Source organism: Mustela putorius, unplaced genomic scaffold, assembly GCF_011764305.1.
Source record: "Mustela putorius furo isolate JIRA1106 unplaced genomic scaffold, ASM1176430v1.1 tig00000589_pilon_pilon_pilon, whole genome shotgun sequence".
NCBI lineage: Eukaryota > Metazoa > Chordata > Mammalia > Carnivora > Mustelidae > Mustela > Mustela putorius.
The window spans coordinates 2,385,456-2,403,206 of record NW_025421425.1 but is presented as its reverse complement, the minus strand read 5'-3'; the positions used below and the strand labels follow the sequence as shown (position 1 = coordinate 2,403,206).

General features: G+C 52.6%; 1 protein-coding gene across 1 annotated transcript; it reads right to left on the bottom strand.

Moving 5' to 3' along the window:
• Positions 1 to 3,344: 3,344 nt before the first annotated feature.
• CCT5 (chaperonin containing TCP1 subunit 5) lies at positions 3,345 to 17,406 on the bottom strand. Its single transcript, XM_004761222.3, has 11 exons — positions 17,225 to 17,406; positions 14,051 to 14,111; positions 13,355 to 13,519; positions 11,803 to 12,001; positions 10,004 to 10,196; positions 9,775 to 9,924; positions 7,386 to 7,505; positions 5,947 to 6,132; positions 5,237 to 5,374; positions 4,613 to 4,793; positions 3,345 to 3,611 (listed from the first exon to the last, which is right to left on the bottom strand). Exons 1-11 carry the CDS (start codon positions 17,327 to 17,329, stop codon positions 3,484 to 3,486), a joined length of 1,626 nt encoding a protein of 541 aa, XP_004761279.2. The 5' UTR covers positions 17,330 to 17,406; the 3' UTR covers positions 3,345 to 3,483.
• Between the last annotated feature and the right edge of the window lie 345 nt (positions 17,407 to 17,751).

The following is a 17,751-nucleotide window of genomic DNA, read 5'->3' as shown; positions in this document are numbered from 1 at the left end:
CCCCGTGCCAGGCGCTCAGCGGCCACACGTGGCCGGGAAGAGCCGTTTGTGGACAGAGCCAGTCTGCACAAGGAAAGGCTCTTCCCTCTTGCCGCGGCCTGCTGACTTTCCACGAACCCTAGGCTGGACGGCGGTCACCCCACTGGCCCCTCTGAGTCTGCAGATCCAGAAAGGCCACCTTGTTCCACTCCCACCCAGGCTTGGGCCCTCCAGGATCTGCCCTCCATCTGGTGGGACCCTGGGGAGGGCCTTTCCACTTGGCTCCTGGGCTCAGGGTGGGACCTTGTTCACCCCCGTGCACCGTGGCCAACCTGGAGCCATTTCCCGTTGATCCTGGGCCTCCGGGAGGGAAGCCCACGCACTTCCTTTCTGGAAGACAGGAGCGAGAAGGGTCGCGCGGTGTCAAGGATCCATACACACCCTTCGTTTCTTCCACGGCTCGGCTCGCAGAGTCCCACGTGACCGATGGGTTAGTGACAAGATGGGTCCCTCCGGAGAGGGAGAGAAGGAAGCAGTGACGTGGGCCTCCCCCAGGCAGGGAAATGGAGGAGGGATTCCAGAGCATCTGGAAGAGTCCTCGTGAACCGACTGAGGCCTGCACGTTAGGGAGAGAAGCAGGGATGTGGGGAAAGTTTGGTTTGGGTCCAGGCTGGAAGATACGGTTTTCCTGGGCAGCAAATACCTTGACTCACAGTGGCTCGACTAACAGTGGCTGAGAAAGTAACACTGAAGTCTCTCTCACGACACTCCTAATTGGGTCCTGGAGCGGTTTCGGGCCCTGGGGAAGTCCGGACATAGGTGGGTGCCCGCCATTCTGGGCACTCTCCTTACAGGCCCGGCGGCAGGCCTCGCCCTCACAGAACACCGGCGAGGGCGGGGAGGGGGGCCAGGGGCTCTGGTTTTGGTGTGGGGGGGGTTACTCTTTCCCAAGACCCCATCCTTCTGTCTGGGACTCCCAGCCTCCAGAGGTGTGAGAGCAACGTTCAAGCCACCACCTGTAGCACTTCTTTCTAGAAGCCTGAACGATGATGATCTGCCACAGGTCCAGACTCTCTGCATCCCTCTGGGGAAGTGGAAGCAGGTCGGCGGCCTTTCAAGTACGGGGACGTCACGTGAGCTGCGAGCAGGTGTGCCACCTGCTGTGGCAGGGGACGTCAGGCGGCTGCACTCCAGGCTGGGAGCTGAGGGCCCCGCGTCCGCGTAGCTTGGGCAAGTTCCCCCCGTCGGAGAGCGGCCTTCCTGGGCGGGCCCGTCCACAGACACGCTGGCCTCGGGCCTCCCGGAAGCAGCGGTACTTTGAGGGGTTGCTTGTCAGGAGACCAGGCCACCTCACGAACACCGAATAAACCCGCTAGCGTATGAGGTGGCCAGCGTGCCGGTCGCGGTCTGGTGCGGGCGTCTGGCCCAGGGGTCCTCTGCCTCGGGTCACTCTTGCCGTGCGTAGACAGTGGGCGCTGGAGCACCGGGGGGGACCCTGAACAGCGGGGCCAGCTCTCCGGGACCTGTCCGGTGGTCAGGATTAGGCAAGCCGGCCCGGCAGGAAGGCCCCACGTTCGCAAAGTCTGCTGAGCAGCAGGTGACTTCACAGCTGAAGGCAGCCCCGGCCAGGGCCCCCGCACCCCCGGAGCCTGGGTCCCAATGTCGGCTATTCCAGACTCCGGGTCCTCTCCATCTCACAGAAACTGGTTTCCCTGGCCCGGTATCCTCATTCGAGCACAGAGATAAATGTCCTGTGTTATACATTAAAAAAAAAAAAAAAGACCCTAACTTGACAAGGACTGTAACTGGCAAGTAAGAAAGGTGGCGTGTTATCTTGAGGTCCTCAGACGGAGCGCCGTCAGGCTGGCGAGCTGCCTCTGTGGATTCTTCTGTTCAGAGGCCGAGTCGTTTCTCGGCCCCCAAACCCACCAGGGATGCGTGTGAGACCCACGCTGCTAGGGAGGGGTTCATTCAGTGGCTCCTCTCAGACAACCACGGACCCCTTCAGGGGAGACCAGTCCAGAGCGAGGTGCTGTGATGTCTGCAGGCAGGAATCAGTCCCTGTGAGGTGGGTCTGACTGGACTCCACACCCAGAGTCTAGTAGTACAGATTGTAATAGTGCTACTGCACTGCTTGAAAATGAAACGCATAACCAGGTTCTACGTGCAGTAGGTTTTTTTAAAATTTCTTCTCTTCATCTGATTGCATGTGTGTGCGAGTGAGCACAAGTAGGGGTGAGGGACAGAGGGAGAAGCAGACTCCAAGCTGAGTGTGGAGCCCGGCTTAGGGTCGATCGATCCCAGGACCCTGGGAACCAGACCTGAGCGGAAGGCAGATGCTTACCCGACTGAGCCCTGCAGGCACCCGTGTCAGCTTTCAGAACCAGACTGTCCCCCACAACCAGCACTCACTCCCAAGCCTGTAGGCCACTTGCTTTGCCAAACCACCAGCGCAGTCACAGAGAAGAACTAACCCAACAGCTTCCAGGCTGAGAGAGGCAATTCTGAACCTTCACTGAAGTCAGTGTAGACAAGTGACCTTTTGATTCTGGTTATCTGACTGGTCCCACAAGGATTCCTCTCCCCCTGGTGGCTTCTAAGTAAATTCTCCTCCAGAAAAAACGGAATCTAGAGAACCATACATGGGGCAAAATGGCATGGGGAGGAGGGGCCCCTGGGGTCAGGCCACCCGGGTTCGACCCAGCTCTACTGCTCCCCAGCCAGATGAGAGCAGTGCGAGGCTAGCCCCGACTCTCAGAAAAAGGACTGGCCTCTGCTATGGGCTAGGTCACATTAGCCACTGTCACTTTAGGTAAGAGACACTGGTCCACCTGGGAATGGGAGCCATGGTGCCCTTCCTTCCATTCAACCCACTCTAACCACCCCGAGTTCTGTCCCAATGGAGACCCTGGTGGGGCTCTGAGGCTCTTCTGAGTTCCTGCAGGCGGCGTGGGACCTGGGTCACGTGATTCCCTGGGGACCACGGGAATTTCATCCTACGCTCGCTGTGTGGCTCTGGGCTAGGAGCACTCAGGCCACCCTGCCATCTCGTGGTTTCCCACTCTCCCCTCCCACGGGTCTCTACATCTGCTGAGGCCCTAAAACACACTTCACAGGATTGAGCCCACAGTCCACGGCATCTGTAGCACAGGCTCAATGTTTTAAGCTGTTAAATGTACCTACAGATTGAAAAAAAGACCCACTTGAACCCCCTCATCCAGGCAGCGTTTGAATGACAGTCGGGAGTTTCCTGCAGAGGAAGGAGACAGTGGTGGGCCGGAGAGCCCGCTTTAATAGGACACACACAGAAGCCCGCGCAACAGCACATCCGCTGGCATGAGTCTCTGAGCACGGAAAACCGCAGGTACCAAAGAGTTTTCTATTTATTACAGCAGCACCCGCAGGGTCTGGGAAGGAGACCGTAACAACTGCAGATGCGCCACCAGACACCCCTTTATTCCGCCACGGCGGGGGGCCTCACTGCATTTAGTCTCCATTTTCCCCTTATTCTTCAGACTCTCCAGGCTTCCGGATGTCATCGATCTTCAAGATCATTCTCACCATTTGCGTTGCAAGAGAGATCTGCTGCTTTTTGCCAATCAAAGTTTCTATGACATGCTGCTGCTTCATATCTGCAAAATACAAACACATTATCCTAAATATATTTTGTATTAATAACTTGTTCTCATTCACAGACTCACAATAAAACTTAAAAAAAAAAGTACAAATCTGGAAGAAGCCCCCAGTCCTAGTTACACTTTCAGAGGAAGAAGATCTCCAAGGACACTGGAACTTGACCCTGGGTGCCAGAAAGCTGCGGGTGGGGGTGGGGGGGGAACCTCTCTCCATTGACAAGCCCAAGTGCTGGGCACCCACATAAAACCTTGAAGACACGTCTCGCCCCATAAAGTATTCGCTACTCACATAAATAATTACAAAAAAGGCCTAAAAATTAAAAACATCAACAGAACGAGGCATGCAAATTAAAAACAAATTTAATTATCTGACAAAGAGTCGCTACGGTTATTAAAACCTGCTGGCTGTGAACATGAAAACCACAGCACAGCTGTCGTTCCAAGTAAAAGCACAAATCCTCAGATTCCAGGCTTGGGAGAATGTGGATCTCTGGACACAGCCTTGCTAGTCCCAGAACCATGAGCACCACCATTCCAATTAGCTTCCGCAAGCTCATGCTTGAAGCCCCAGCAGCGACCGCACATGACAGGAAAACACCCTGCAATGTGTGGACGCAGACCCCAGGATCCTCGGAGAACACCAAGTCCGCTTCAGAGCTGCTTCCCAGGACACCCAGAACCTACCTGACACACACCTGTGTAAAAGAGAAAGCTGGGAACTGTTTTTGTGAAACCAAGGACTGAAATGGGAATCACCTTTGATATAAAAACAGCACCTTATACTTCGGTTATTAAAATTAGTCCTCTGTTGCCAGGACCAGCAGTCTAACCAACTCCTAAGTAATCGAATAAAACTTCCTGAAACTCGGGACCTACTGAGCCTCTAAGTACTTGAGAAGACAGGATAAGCTCACGCTGTGCACCAGCTGCCCCGCAGTCAGCAGGAATCGCTCGATTTCCACCCAACGCAGCCCCTCCGGGTCGGGCGGGCTCCTCACCGTTTGTGCCCTTGTGCAAACAGTCGATCCCCAGAGCGGGGTTCATTTCCTTCACTTGTCTGGCCCGGACTTCGGTCATCGTCTGGATGGGATTCATGCCGCTGTTTTCAGAAAGGGCCATGGGGATGACCTCCAGCGCGTCGGCGAACGCCCGCATGGCGTACTGCTCCAGCGTCGGGCACTGGAAGGGACGGGGATGCAGTTCGCAAGCTTGGCAGCAAGGACCAAGAGGCCAGCACTTTGGAAACGTAATTTAACAGCACACTTTGAAAACCCAACTCACGCAGAGCTCTCCCAACAGGCAGTCCTATTTTTAATCTAGCAGAGTACGTAGCTGTCACTATGGAGGGAGAAAAGGGACACCCACGAGAGAAGTCTCGCATCAGCTCTCCCTACTTCAGTTTTAGTTACGATGGCCAATTAACCCGGAGCTTCGAATACCATTCCGTGACTGGAGAGGAACTGTAAAGGCCGGAATGGCCGCAGGGGGCGGAGAATACTGAGTTTTGGACACGAACATGGTGAGCATCACAGACCAGACGCTGGGCACCCACGGCTACGACGCTCTGTTGGCGGCGCCGCGACCACCCCTGCCCGAGCCCAGAAGCCCCGCTCGGGCTCTACCTTGTCGGCCTCCTGGCTCACTGCCAGTGCACACGCGATCTCGGCGGCACCCCCGCCATACACCACACGGTTGTCGCGGATGAGATTCCGGATGACACACAGAGCGTCGTGAAGGGATCGCTTGGCCTCCTCGATGATCTAGGGAAGAAGTTTTGCCTCAGTTACCGCTACCACATGTGTCTAGAGCCAGCCGTCTGGCCGTGTTTGCTGGGCACTGGAAGTACTACTACCACCCCATTAAAACGGTCCAGGTTAAGAACAAATGGAGAGAACACACTAGAATGTTCGTTACCAGATGGTTTCTACCTCTACCCTCCCTCTCCTCTCCATAATGTAGTTAGAACCACACAGAGGCAGCCACAGACTCATTCTGAGACCCACGACCGAGGGAAGGGGTCAGGAAATCCAAAACTGACCAAGAAAAGCTTCACCGTTTAAATAATCACGATGCAACAAATACCCCTTCTCGGAGAAGGGAGAGATTACCGTGGTTATTTAGGTGGGTTCCCTACTTTCACTTAAGTGACTCAAAAACCAGTGTACCTTGTAGATTAGCAATGGAACAAGGTCTTTGATAATTTCATTCCCTGGTAAGTCCTGGTCATTTCATATCCCGGTAAGCAATCGTGTCTCAGTTAAACACCTGACAGGCAAAGCCAAACTGTATACCAGAAGCGGATGAAACACAAGACAAGGAACTGGAGCCTCACCATCTTATTTCCTCCTCTGATGAAAATGGTCACTGCCCTGGAGTTCTTACACTGCTCGATGACCAGCATTTTGTCCTTAGTGGTCCCGAAGGAGATCTCTTTCACAAGCCCGGCAAAGCCCAGCTTCTCCGAGGTGAGCTCCGAGAACCGCGGCACGATGCGGCCTCCCGTCGCGATGGCGATCAGCTAGGCGGGGCGCGCCAGGAGGAAAGAAGAGCTGGTGAGCACTGAACTTCTCCAATCAGACCACACATGAGCCAAGCTCTATCTAGCCTAGGCTACATCATGCATCCAAGTTCTAACCCACACTTGCCCAGAAAGTCAAGGTCAACCCAAAAAACCGTGTCATTCAGTGTGGTTTGAAGGGCTGATGTCTTGGTCGGGCCCCATCACCCTGGCACATCCTCCCCAGAACTCCTGGCCACGGTGAAGGCCAGAGGCCGTGTGTGTCTGGGCACAGACCACATGTGGGGTGGCCGTCAGCACGCAGCTGACATGGAAGTGGCTAAGACAGGGCTTCCTGCCTCAGAGCGCCAAGTGGGATGACAGATGGAGAGTATTTCTGAAAACCAAGGACACCAGAACTACCCAGGTGTGCTATTCTTGTAACAGTTTATGTTTTTATAAATAAAAAAAGATTCTGGCACTTTCCTACCCCCCGCTCCAAGCCCCCCTCCCCTAACCTATGGAGCCTTGGCACAAGTGCTATCAAAGCAGCCCCAAGAACCCTCCCCTACACTGTTGGTGGGAATGCAAGCCGGTGCAGCCACTCTGGAAAACAGCATGGAGGTTCCTCAAAAAGTTGAAAATAGAGCTACCCTATGACCCAGCAACTGCACTACTGGGTATTTACCCTAAAGATGCAAACGTAGTGATCCAAAGGGGCACGTGCACCCGAATGTTTATAGCAGCAATGTCCACAATAGCCAAACTATGGAAAGAACCTAGATGTCCATCTACAGATGAATGGATAAAGATGGGGTATAGATACACAATGGAATACTATGCAGCCATCAAAAGAAGTGAAATCTTGTATTTGTGATGATGTGGATGGAACTAAAGATATTATGCTTAACGAAATAAGTCAGTCAGAATAAGACAACTATCATATGATCTCCCGGATATGAGGAAGTGGAGATGCAACATGGGGGTTTCTGGAGGTAGGAAAGGAGGGAGACAAGCCGTAAGACACTCTTAATCTCACAAAGCAAACTGAGGGTTGCTGGGGGAGGGGGAGGGTGGATGGGTTATGGACATTGGGGAGGGTATGTGCTATGGTGAGTGCTGTTAAGTGTGTAAATCTGGTGATTCACAGACCTGTACCCCTGAGGATAAAAATATATGTTTATTAAGGGGGGAAAAAAAAAAGCAGCCCCAAGACACCGGGGACCGTGAGCTCAGCCCCTGCGTCCGTAGGAGTCTGCGCACGCGCGTCCTACCTCTATTTCGGGTCCTCCCACCCAGCGAACCGCAGGCAGGTTATTCTGAAGCAGCAGATGATTCGCTTCGTCGTCGAAGCCCCACTGGCAAATAGCTAGCTTAGCCCCTGTTTCTTTAATCTGAGGGAAAAAATGCCACAGTCATGTCAGTAGAGGTGTTCCCTGTGCTTGAAGAAAGCTGGGATACACAGCGGGGTGTGCACTGAAACAAAGCACAGAAAAGAGGAGAAACACCCAAGCGTCTACCTTCTGTCAGGCCCAAATTCCAAACGATGAACAGGTTATCAACGGGAATCACTGCAGTTTTTTTTTTTTTTTTAAAGATTTATTCAAGAGATGGAGCGCGTACAATGCACGCGTGGGGGAGGGGGAGGATCCCAAGTGGACTCTGAGCTGAGTGCAGAGCCCGACACGGGGCTCGATCTCACCACCCTGAGATCACGACCTGGGCCAAAATCAAGAGTGGGGTGCTCAACTGACTGAGCCCTCCAGGCACCCCTGGAATCACTTCAGTTTGTAAACGATGCTTTAAGAGTCAGGAATTCATGCTGAACCCCGTGGCTACAGGGAAATAAAACAAAGACGCGTCAACAAGGTTTGTGAGCACGGCCCCCGACCCGGGGGGACAGCTGTCTTTCGCCACAGATACCAGTAAGGCAAGTTCACTCGTGTGTGTATATAAGAGAAACAGCATCTTCGAGACACGTTCTCCCCCCGTGCTTTCCTCACTCAAGTGCACCACCCTCTGTGGATTAACACACTACCTCAGGGGCGCACAGAGGTGATCCTGCCTCCCATCCCTGCAGATGGCTAAGCCATTTGTCCCGGGAAGGCAGCAGTGACCAGAACCGTCTGTGCATCCTGCCCTTGGCGGTCACCTGTGGTGGCTAGGCCATGCCTCACAGCACCCAAGCCTCCTGAATCTTCCATCACCAGCTCTCTGCTTCTAGTCCCTGACCCTCGGGAACTCAGTCTGATAACAGCCCCCTTGTTCTTGTACTGCTTCTGGCACATTCCTGCTGTGAACAAACCCTGACTGTGCCCTGAGATCCATCGGCCTCAGTATTGCTCCTCAAACGGCTGGTTTTCCCTCCCATGTGCTCAAAATAGAAGGGGGTCGTTCTTGGTCCCCACAACTAACGACAACATTCCTCTGTGGCCAACTCTCTTTAGAACGTTAGCCTCTAGTCCTATCACATTCCTGGCAACCCACACATGTACCAACATGCTCCATCCAACTCCCCTGGTCCTAATTTCTGCCACTTTTGTGCCCAGTGCACCTTGGCTGGCCTTTCCACGGCAGTCCTGTAGCCCAGATAAGGGTCTTAATTTACAAACTCCTGCCAGCATTCTCCCACCTCTCAGCCTTGCTGTTCCCTGCACAAGCCAACCATGTTCCTGCCTCAAGACCTCTGCACATGCTGCCCACGCCCACTTTTACCTCCGCCTGGAATGCTCTCCACCCAGATACATAGCGCTCTTACTTTGCTTACGTCTCTGGCCACGAGTCACCTCCCGAGAGGTTTTCTCTGACCAGTGTCCTTCACAGAGCTCCTACTCACCTTCCCCTTCTGCCTCAAGAGCCAGAACTCTGCTTTATTCCCTGATATATCTCAGGCACATACAACAGCGCCTGGCATATGGTAGACACAGATCACGTAAGAGCAGGTGAATCCAAATACTTCCACGAACAAAGAGGTCATGATAGCTTCTAGGGTGTCTGTCACACCCTAGTAATGTTCACGTTCAGGGTGCGGACGCTGTACACACCCAAGGACAGGATTCCGAAGAGGAGCCACTGTCAGGGTCACGCACACGTAAGACGCTAACAGCCACAGAAGAGCTGGTTAAGGCGTCTACAGTTCTCGGACTCACGCGAGCCAGGAGCAGGAGGCGAGCCAAGAGCAGGAGTCGTTATTCACTGTGCTCCAGGGCGACTCCTGCTCCTCAGTCACTCCTCCCTCCCAGTCAGGGGCAGGGGCCGTGGGCACGCGAAGCTGTACTGAAGTCATCTGGACCGTGCTTGGACCAGCAAAGGTGTCTGGGAAGGCCGGCAGGGGACATGAAGAGCGTGGCCCCGAGCCGGCCGGCTGCTCTTCCAGGCACTGCCTGCGCTACGGTGCTAAGCCAGGATCGGCTCACTTGCCTCCGTGAGAGCCTTTCCGTGCCTGGTGCCCCCGGATTCCTCTCAGGGTGGACGTTTGTTACTTTCCTGACTCAGAACCGAAGGAAGGGGGGTGCCTGCTGCCAACACGCCAGCTGTGGCTGCACGGCAAGGGACCCAGGCCGTGCAGGCGGGCGCCCTGCGGCCTCCACCGCGGACCACCCGCAGCTCACCCAGCACGGCCCGAGGGGGCCTGAATGCTACTGACGGCCACGCCAGACCCACCTGCTGGATCATCTCCTCGAACTTCTCCTTCTCGTACTTCTGGAGGGCCTTGTAGTCCTCCACAGACGTCACGTCCAGCTTGTGCTTGGTCTTTGGCTTCGGCGGCTCGAATGGACACGTGAGGATGGCGATCTTGGCGTTCTCCACTTGCTGCGGGGACAGAGAAGCCCTGAGGGCGTGGGTGCGCGTGTGTGACAAAGCCGCAGGGGGCCGAGGGGCGCGGACTTACTTTGGGCATCTGCGGGTGACTGAAATCTTTGTCCACGATCACGCCCTTGAGGAGTTTGGTGTCTTCCAGCCTGCCGCCCACTTTGCCTTCCACTTTGATGAGCTCGAAGTCCACGTCCCGGCGCTGCATGTCGGCCACGGTGAGGACGGCGTTTACGGCGATCTCGGCCATCTGCCGGTGACAGCTGTTCACCCTGGGCGGGGGGGGGGGGAAGCCCAAGAAACCGTCCACATTCGCCGGCAACGACTGTAACCGACGCTGGACACGTGACACAACGTGGTCCCTCAGGTACATCTCATTAAACTAGTGATGTTTCAGAGGCTGTAGCCAGCAGTGCCACCAGAACCTGTGCTTTCCAAGCCTGGGGCAGGGCTTCCTACTCTAGGCCCCACAGACCCCAGAGAAACCTGTAACAGGGACAGGGAAAGCCACGACATCCTGTCTGAGTGAGGTGATGCGCTTGGTAAGAAGCGAGAGCCTGACCCGCTGACTGCTACTCTTGTGGGAACTTCCGCCAACATCAGTTACGGACTTGGGGGGGGTGGCAGTAGTGGTTATCTTTTTTGAAACCTTTAAAATATCGGAACAGACTGCTCAATAAATTTACTTCTGGTTCTGGAAAAACTGCATGGAAATTTAGTACTTGAACACAGAGCCAGAAATCTTGAGTCATTTTTGAGAGAAGCAGAACCATGAAGTCATTTGAGAGTTTTTAGTATACTAACTAGGGGGATCTACAGTATTTTGCATTATACAACATATATTTGGCCATTATTGGTTGTTTTGAACACCTTGGTACTTAAGACCGATGTGTGCTCGACTTTGTGAAGCCCTGCAGATGGAGCCAGGCCAGCTTATAAAGCCGTAACACGAGATCCGTGCATTCTGGGTAAGGGTAACACCTGCCTTCCGGGAGGAAGACAGTGCGGGGCTTGGGGCCGAGGCCATTCCTCCGGACAGCCAGTCTCCGCACCCAGCACTGGCACGACAGAGGCACCTAGCACAGCACTGTGGTAGAGGCCTTTCCCTGGGGGATAGAAGGAGCAACAACACTTTCTGTTGCACTCGCCCTGACACCCAAGTCGACTCTAACTTCCTTTTCGCTGAAACTACCACGTACACAAATTAGTAATTAAATCATTTCTCACACTGATCTCGATTCAAAATAACCAGTATAATAAAGTACCTCAGGCCAGACTTTTAACCTACATCACGGCAAGAGCCAGTAAATCTCTATTACTGTGTAAATGAGTGTGTTCTTTGGCTGAGGCTGCTGAGTCTCCAGGGGCAGGAACTGTGTCTCTGAGCCCCCAAGACACGGCAGCAGGCCTGGCAAACAGCAAGCATTCGGCAAAGGCGGAGAACACCCCAAATAAGTCAATTTCAAGACTGTCCCTTCTTACTAAATTAAAACTCTGAACCAGTAACTTGCTTGTTGAATATATGAGAAGAGGAGCCCCTCCCCTTAAATGGCTTTTTAAAAGTCATTTTAAAAGCAAAGAAATGGTGAGTGTTTTGAAAACTGACACTGCCCAAGGAGGACCTATCCTGCTGAATTAAAGAGCCTCGCTCACAAATACTGGACAGGATTTACCACCCAAGCCTGGAACTCCACTTTCCAAGACACATGTGACTGTATCTGTATTACAAACGAAGCAGACCAAAGTAACAGAAACTGAACGCAGGACACGGAACGAGTACGAGGCTACCAGCGGCCTCAGAAGGACGTCTTTAGCAACAAACCCACACGTTTGGCTTCTGCCACAAGTGCCAACGGTGGCGCTCTACCGTGAACGTACACTTTGGAGCCCAGCGTGGTCTTGGCGGTCTGGATCAGGGGCTCAGTGTCCTTCATGTCCACGAGGACACTATCGCTGATCTTGTCCAGGTGCTCGATAGCAATGCGGGCGGCCTGCTCGTAGCCGTCGGCGATCCTGATCGGGTGAATGCCGCGGTCCAGCAGCTGCTCGGCCTCCTCCAGCAGGGCACCGGCCAGGACTGTGGACAGGACAGTGCACGACCAGTCAGGAAAACGCCAAAGCTTCTAGGATTGATACTGGTTAGCTGCTAACCCTACAAGCAGGAAAGCTCTGGAATTAAAATAAAAGTACCTCGGGGACAGAGGTATTTTAAGAGAGATTCTGGTTTTGATTTTAGGAAAGATCTATGGCTCTCCCCTTATAAATGGGCGCTGAACTCTCGGGTGATGGACAGAATGTAACGGAGAAACACAACCTAAAAACGTTTTTGTAAGGACAAAAATCTCCTGTATTTCCTGGGTCAAGAATTTCTTTTTTTAGGATTTATTTTATTTATTTAAAGATTTTTCTTCAGAGAGAGAAAAAGATCATGAATAAGGGGGAGAAGCAGAAGGAGAAGCGAACTCCCCACCGAGCAGGGAGCCTGATGCGGGGCTCAGTCTCAGGACCCTGGGATCACGACCTGAGCCGAAGGCAGACACCTAACTGAGCCATCCAGGTGCCCCCAGATTTTTTAAAGTAATCCCCGCACCCAACATGGGCTGCTAACTTACAACCCTGAGATCAGGAACTGCACCATCTACCAAGTGAGCCAGCCAAGTGCCCCTCCCAGGCCAGGGATTTCTAATCTGTAGAATTTGTTCGTGATAAGATGATCTAAAAATTAACGCTCCAAGTACATCCAAAATATTTGTTGAATAAATGAATTCAAATCTCATCTGCAGAAAAGGTAACATTACAGCTATTTCCCTCTTCGGCTTCCTCAACTTTTAAGTATTTCAGACCATCAGGAGAAAATGTGAGAATAGAAAAATGAATAGTTTACTCACTAACACCATTCTGCCACATTTCTCTACGAATACACACAAGTAATTCTGTTCAACTCTGTGACCGTTAGTGGCGAACATCACAATGTGTCACCCCTACGTACCTGAGCGTCGGCTCCGGGTATAAAGGCATTCTCCCACAGCACTATAACGTAACTGCCACGCTCAGGAAAGTTAATGGGGTACTATTCTACAATGTGCATTCCACAGGCCCCCCATATACCCCAAACATCCCTCACAGTTAAACAAAACAAAAACAAAGAGAACAACAAAGCACCCACAGCCAATCACATGTTACGCACTCATCTGGGTGCCATTTCTCTTTGGCTCCCTTGATTTAGAACAGCTGTTTAATGCTGCCCCAACCCCTTCTTGTTCTTCCAGGAAAAGGACTTTTGGGCTTTGGATTGACCATGTCCTTCAACTTGGACTTGCACAACAGTCTCCTCACATCTGATGCACAGTTAAGTATTTTTGGCAGGTATATGCGATTTTAACTACTATGTCTGAAATGGTGTGTTAGAAAGGCTATTGTGCTTTCTTACCAACCACCCCCGTGGTGCCATCTCCGATTTCATCATCCTGGGATTTGGACAGCTCCACCATCAGCTTGGCAATCTGGTGATCGACATCCATCATGCTCAGAATGGTGGCGCCGTCGTTTGTGACCGTCACGTCGCCATCCTTGTCCACCATCATTTTATCAAGTCCTAGAAAGACGGCAATGTTTAAGAAGGCATTAGGTGGCAATGTTTAAGACGGCATTAGGGAAAAGAACAAAAACAAAATCTGTACAAAAATTATAAAGTTAGGCTTCTTGACTCATTCCCTATTTCTAGAACTTATTTTAACAATTTAACTACATGAAAGAGTATCTACATGCAGACAGTCTTAGGTTGGCAAACACAAAGCAGGACATGGGAAGCAATCCAAAGGGCTAAAACCAGAGAAATGGGAGAAAAAAGGAAGCGTCATTAAATGTAACATTAATCATCAAAAGGGACGACTACAATTGGGAAAATGCTAACGAAATGATGTGAAAAGGGAGAAAAAACCCCTGACGTGAAACCATATGCACCTACGATTATAATTATGTTGAAAGCCCAGAGCACACAGAACAAGTGTGTTAGCGTCGGGTCCCAGGATGTCCCCTGCTCCATGTCCCAACTTTCTAAAAGGATTCCAGCAACGGTCTGTAATTGATAGTATTTGTCAAAAAACACGGAATGATAGTCTCTTACCATTTGGTCCAAGTGATGTTCTCATGGTATTTGCTACAGCCTTTGCCGCCATGATATGAGACTAAAAAATGAAATAAACAGAAAAAACAAATGTTCAAGTTACCTACAATTTTAAGTTAAAACCATACAACTAATGATTATAACATCTAATTATACACAGTTTCTACTCTCTAGAAGCTTCTGCATTTATAAGTCAACACACAGGTGTAGTGTGGTAACCTTCACCAACACCAGCTTGAGTAGACCATTCTTACGTAGAAGAACTGGAAGCTAGTGCTTTAACTCAGCACGTCTAGGAGGCAGGTTCTCCTACCTGCCCCATTTCACAGCCGAGAGCACAGGCGTCCGACCGGACAGGCCTTGTGAGACCATTCTGCCACGCTAACCTCATGCAGAGAGTCCAGATGTCCCTGTGCAGCACCTTGAACTTCCACATCACAGAGTACTGCGGAGCTGTACCATTCTCTTCCGCGGCTGAGCCAGTACATGGCCCGTGAGAAAAGCCACCCTTGGCATGTGCCAAGATTATCCCTTTCCTGTTTGCACACATAATGTTGTTTCCTTTGCTCCCAGTCTTGCTGTCGCCTCTGGATCCAGAGGACCCTACAGAAATCCAGGGTCTCTCATCTTACTTCCGATCCTTTAGTCATCCAACATCCAGCTAATCCATCCATCTTTCTCAAACATGTTGTCTGCTGGTCTGCAAACCTTAAATGACGTCCTAGTGCTTCAACACTGAAGTCTGAAAGCTTCAGCATTTCCTCCAATGCCCTTCACAACCCGAGAGCTAGTTCCCCTTCCGGTGACGATGGTCCACTCTTATTTTCTACATACGCCCTCTGACCCTTGAAAGAGTACAGTGCATAGAAGGTACTGGGCTCATCAAAACCCTGACCAACTTTCAAAGAAGTTCAAACACACACGCTCTGTGAAGCCCTCCTGGCTCATCCACCAGACAGGTAAGAAAAGTCAAACTTGGGGCGCCTGGGTGGCTCAGTGGATTAAGCCACTGCTTTCAGCTCAGGTCATGATCCCAGGGTCCTGGGATGGAGCCCCGCATCCAGCTTTTTGCTCAGTGGAGAGCCTGCTTCCCCTTCTCTCTCTGCCTACTTGTAATCTCTCTGTCAAATAGATAAATAAAATCTTAAAGAAAAAAAAGAAAAGTCAAACTTCACAGATCTGTGAAAATCCAGGTCATCATTAAAATACACATTGACAGGGGCACTTTCGTGGCTCAGAGGGTTAGGCCTCTGCCTTTGGCTCAGGTCATGGTCTCAGAGTCCTGGGATGGAGCCCCGCATTGGGCTCCCTGCTCAGCAGGGAGTCTGCTTTCTCCTCTCTCTCTCCGCCTGCCTCTCTCACTACTTGTGATTTCTGTCAAATAAATAAATAAAATCTTCACCTGATCTTAGCCAAAAAGCCGAGAAGCAATAACAAATAAATAAAATCCTAAAAAAAATACACAATGACAGATTTGTCTGTGTAATGGAATTTTAAAAGGATAATCACCACAGGTAAGCTTTTTTTTTTTTTTTTAAAGATTTTATTTATTCATTTGACAGAGAGAAAGATCACAAGTAGGCAGACAGAGGGGGAAGCGGGCTCCCTGCTGAGCAGAGCAATGTGGGACTCAATCCCAGTACCTTGGGATCATGATCTGAGCCAAAGGTGGAGGCTTAACCCACTGAGCCACCCAGGCACCCTAGGTAAGCAGTTCTTGAGCGGGGATGGTTTTGTCCCTCGGCAGACATCCGGCAGTGCCTGCAGACATCTTGAGTCGTAACAAATGGGGTGGGAGCTGCTACTGGCATGGACTGAGTGCTGCTCAAGAAGAATGACCTGGCCCCTCAAATATTAACAATGCCAATGCTGAGAACTCTGGCTTTAGACCACTGGCTTTGGCGTCTGCCAGAGGTGAGCTTGAATCACAGCCCCATTCCTCAATGCTAAGCTGCACCACACCTCCCTGAGCCCTGGCCCCTTCTGAAGTGACCCCATGTAACCCTCATCCTCAACCTGAGGGAGGTGTACTACCCCCACTGAGAAACGAGGTTCGGAGACATTGTGCAACAGTCAGTGAGAGAACTGCACGGTTTCTTCGCTTGTTTAAGACACAAAGACACCAGGTGACCAGAGACACCTCAGACCTGGTGATGCGATCTCACTTTAATAAACCCGAAAGAAGTCTGGGTCCTCTCAAAGCTTCCCCTGCATTTTCTCTCAATGTCCGACGACTTTCTCACCTGCACTCCTGCCTTTGGTTTAATTCCTCTGGTCCTTCCTGTTCCCTTTCCTCCACCAGACCCCACTTCCTAAAGTACAGTTCTACCTGAACTGCGGTTCTGCTGAGACCCCCTTCCTGGCTCCCCTCCCTTGGAGGAGGATTAACATCTTGACTATGAGGCACTCAGGCTTCCACGTTGGGGGAAATGCTGTGAACCTGCACGAGACGCGGCTCCATCAAACCCACGCTGCTCTGTCCCCCTACAATGCGTCGCGTTTTCCTGCCCAGCCTTTTGCCCTTTGCTGTCCCCTCTCCCCCAAAGGCTACTCTGTCCCATTCAGCACAGCGGCCCACCCACCCTCCGCCTGTCATCCACATCCACAAGGGAGAGGCTAGTCACACGCTGCCTCGTGTTCCCTGCATCTTGCCCCGGCGCTGGTATTTCCTTACTTAAGAAAGAAAACACGCGATCCGTCTTTGCGACGCACATCCCGCATCCCGCCTTGTAGGAAGGCGCTGAGAAATGAAATACGTTGTGAACGACGACGCCTCCAAGAAGTGACCAAAAAAGGGAGCCCCATCCTTTGGGGGCCGTTGCTTCTCCCCCGGCCCGGCGGGCAGAGAACACCCTCCCTGCGCCTTCCCGAAGGAAACGCGATGCGGGGGTCCGGACCGGACCGCCGACCGAGGCGCGCGCGGTCTAGCACCGAGCCGCCCCACCCAACGCCGAGGGGCGCCAGCGGCTCCGCCCCAACCCCCAAACCGGGATTAAAGGCTTCTACGCCGGCCTCGCCCCAGCTCAAGGAGCGGGGTGCAGGGCCGGGGACGGGCCCGGGTTCCCCGACCCTCCCCGGGAGCACATGGCGGAGCCGCTCCTGGGCTGGCGCAGGCGCAGAGCCACGGGCTCAGGCCGCCTCCCCTTAAGACACCGGCCGCGTCCGTCCCGCTACCTTGAGAGCCTCAAGTCCCATAAGACGAGACTTGCGATCCTGATCCTTGATGATGAGGAAAGGGCGCCCATATTCATCGAAGGCGAGGGTCCCGACCGACGCCATGGTGCAGCAGCCGTGGGTAGTTTCCCCCAACCGGTGGCGACCGCTCCGGAACTGAGCACACGCCTTCCGCTCGCGGGAGGGCGCTAACGATGCGCGCAGGCGCAGACCCGGCCGCCTGAGACTTATTTTTCAGCCGAGACCACTTTGACGCCAGACAGTACCTTCTGGAATCAGAGGCCTTAGGAAACTTCAATCACCCAGGAAGCGTGGGGGGGGGGGTCGAAGACACGGGCGGGAAGTTAAAACCCACAAGCCGAGAGGAGATGGAACTCATTTGGCAGAGCTGTACAATGGAGCGTTTCTGGGTAGTGGGTCCCCAACGAGGACTCGTTTCTTTCTAGCGTTACTTTGTCCCTCCGTCCCACCCCGGCTCCGGGACGATGGTAGAGCCCGCCCGGAATCCCTCTCTCTTTCCCCCCTCC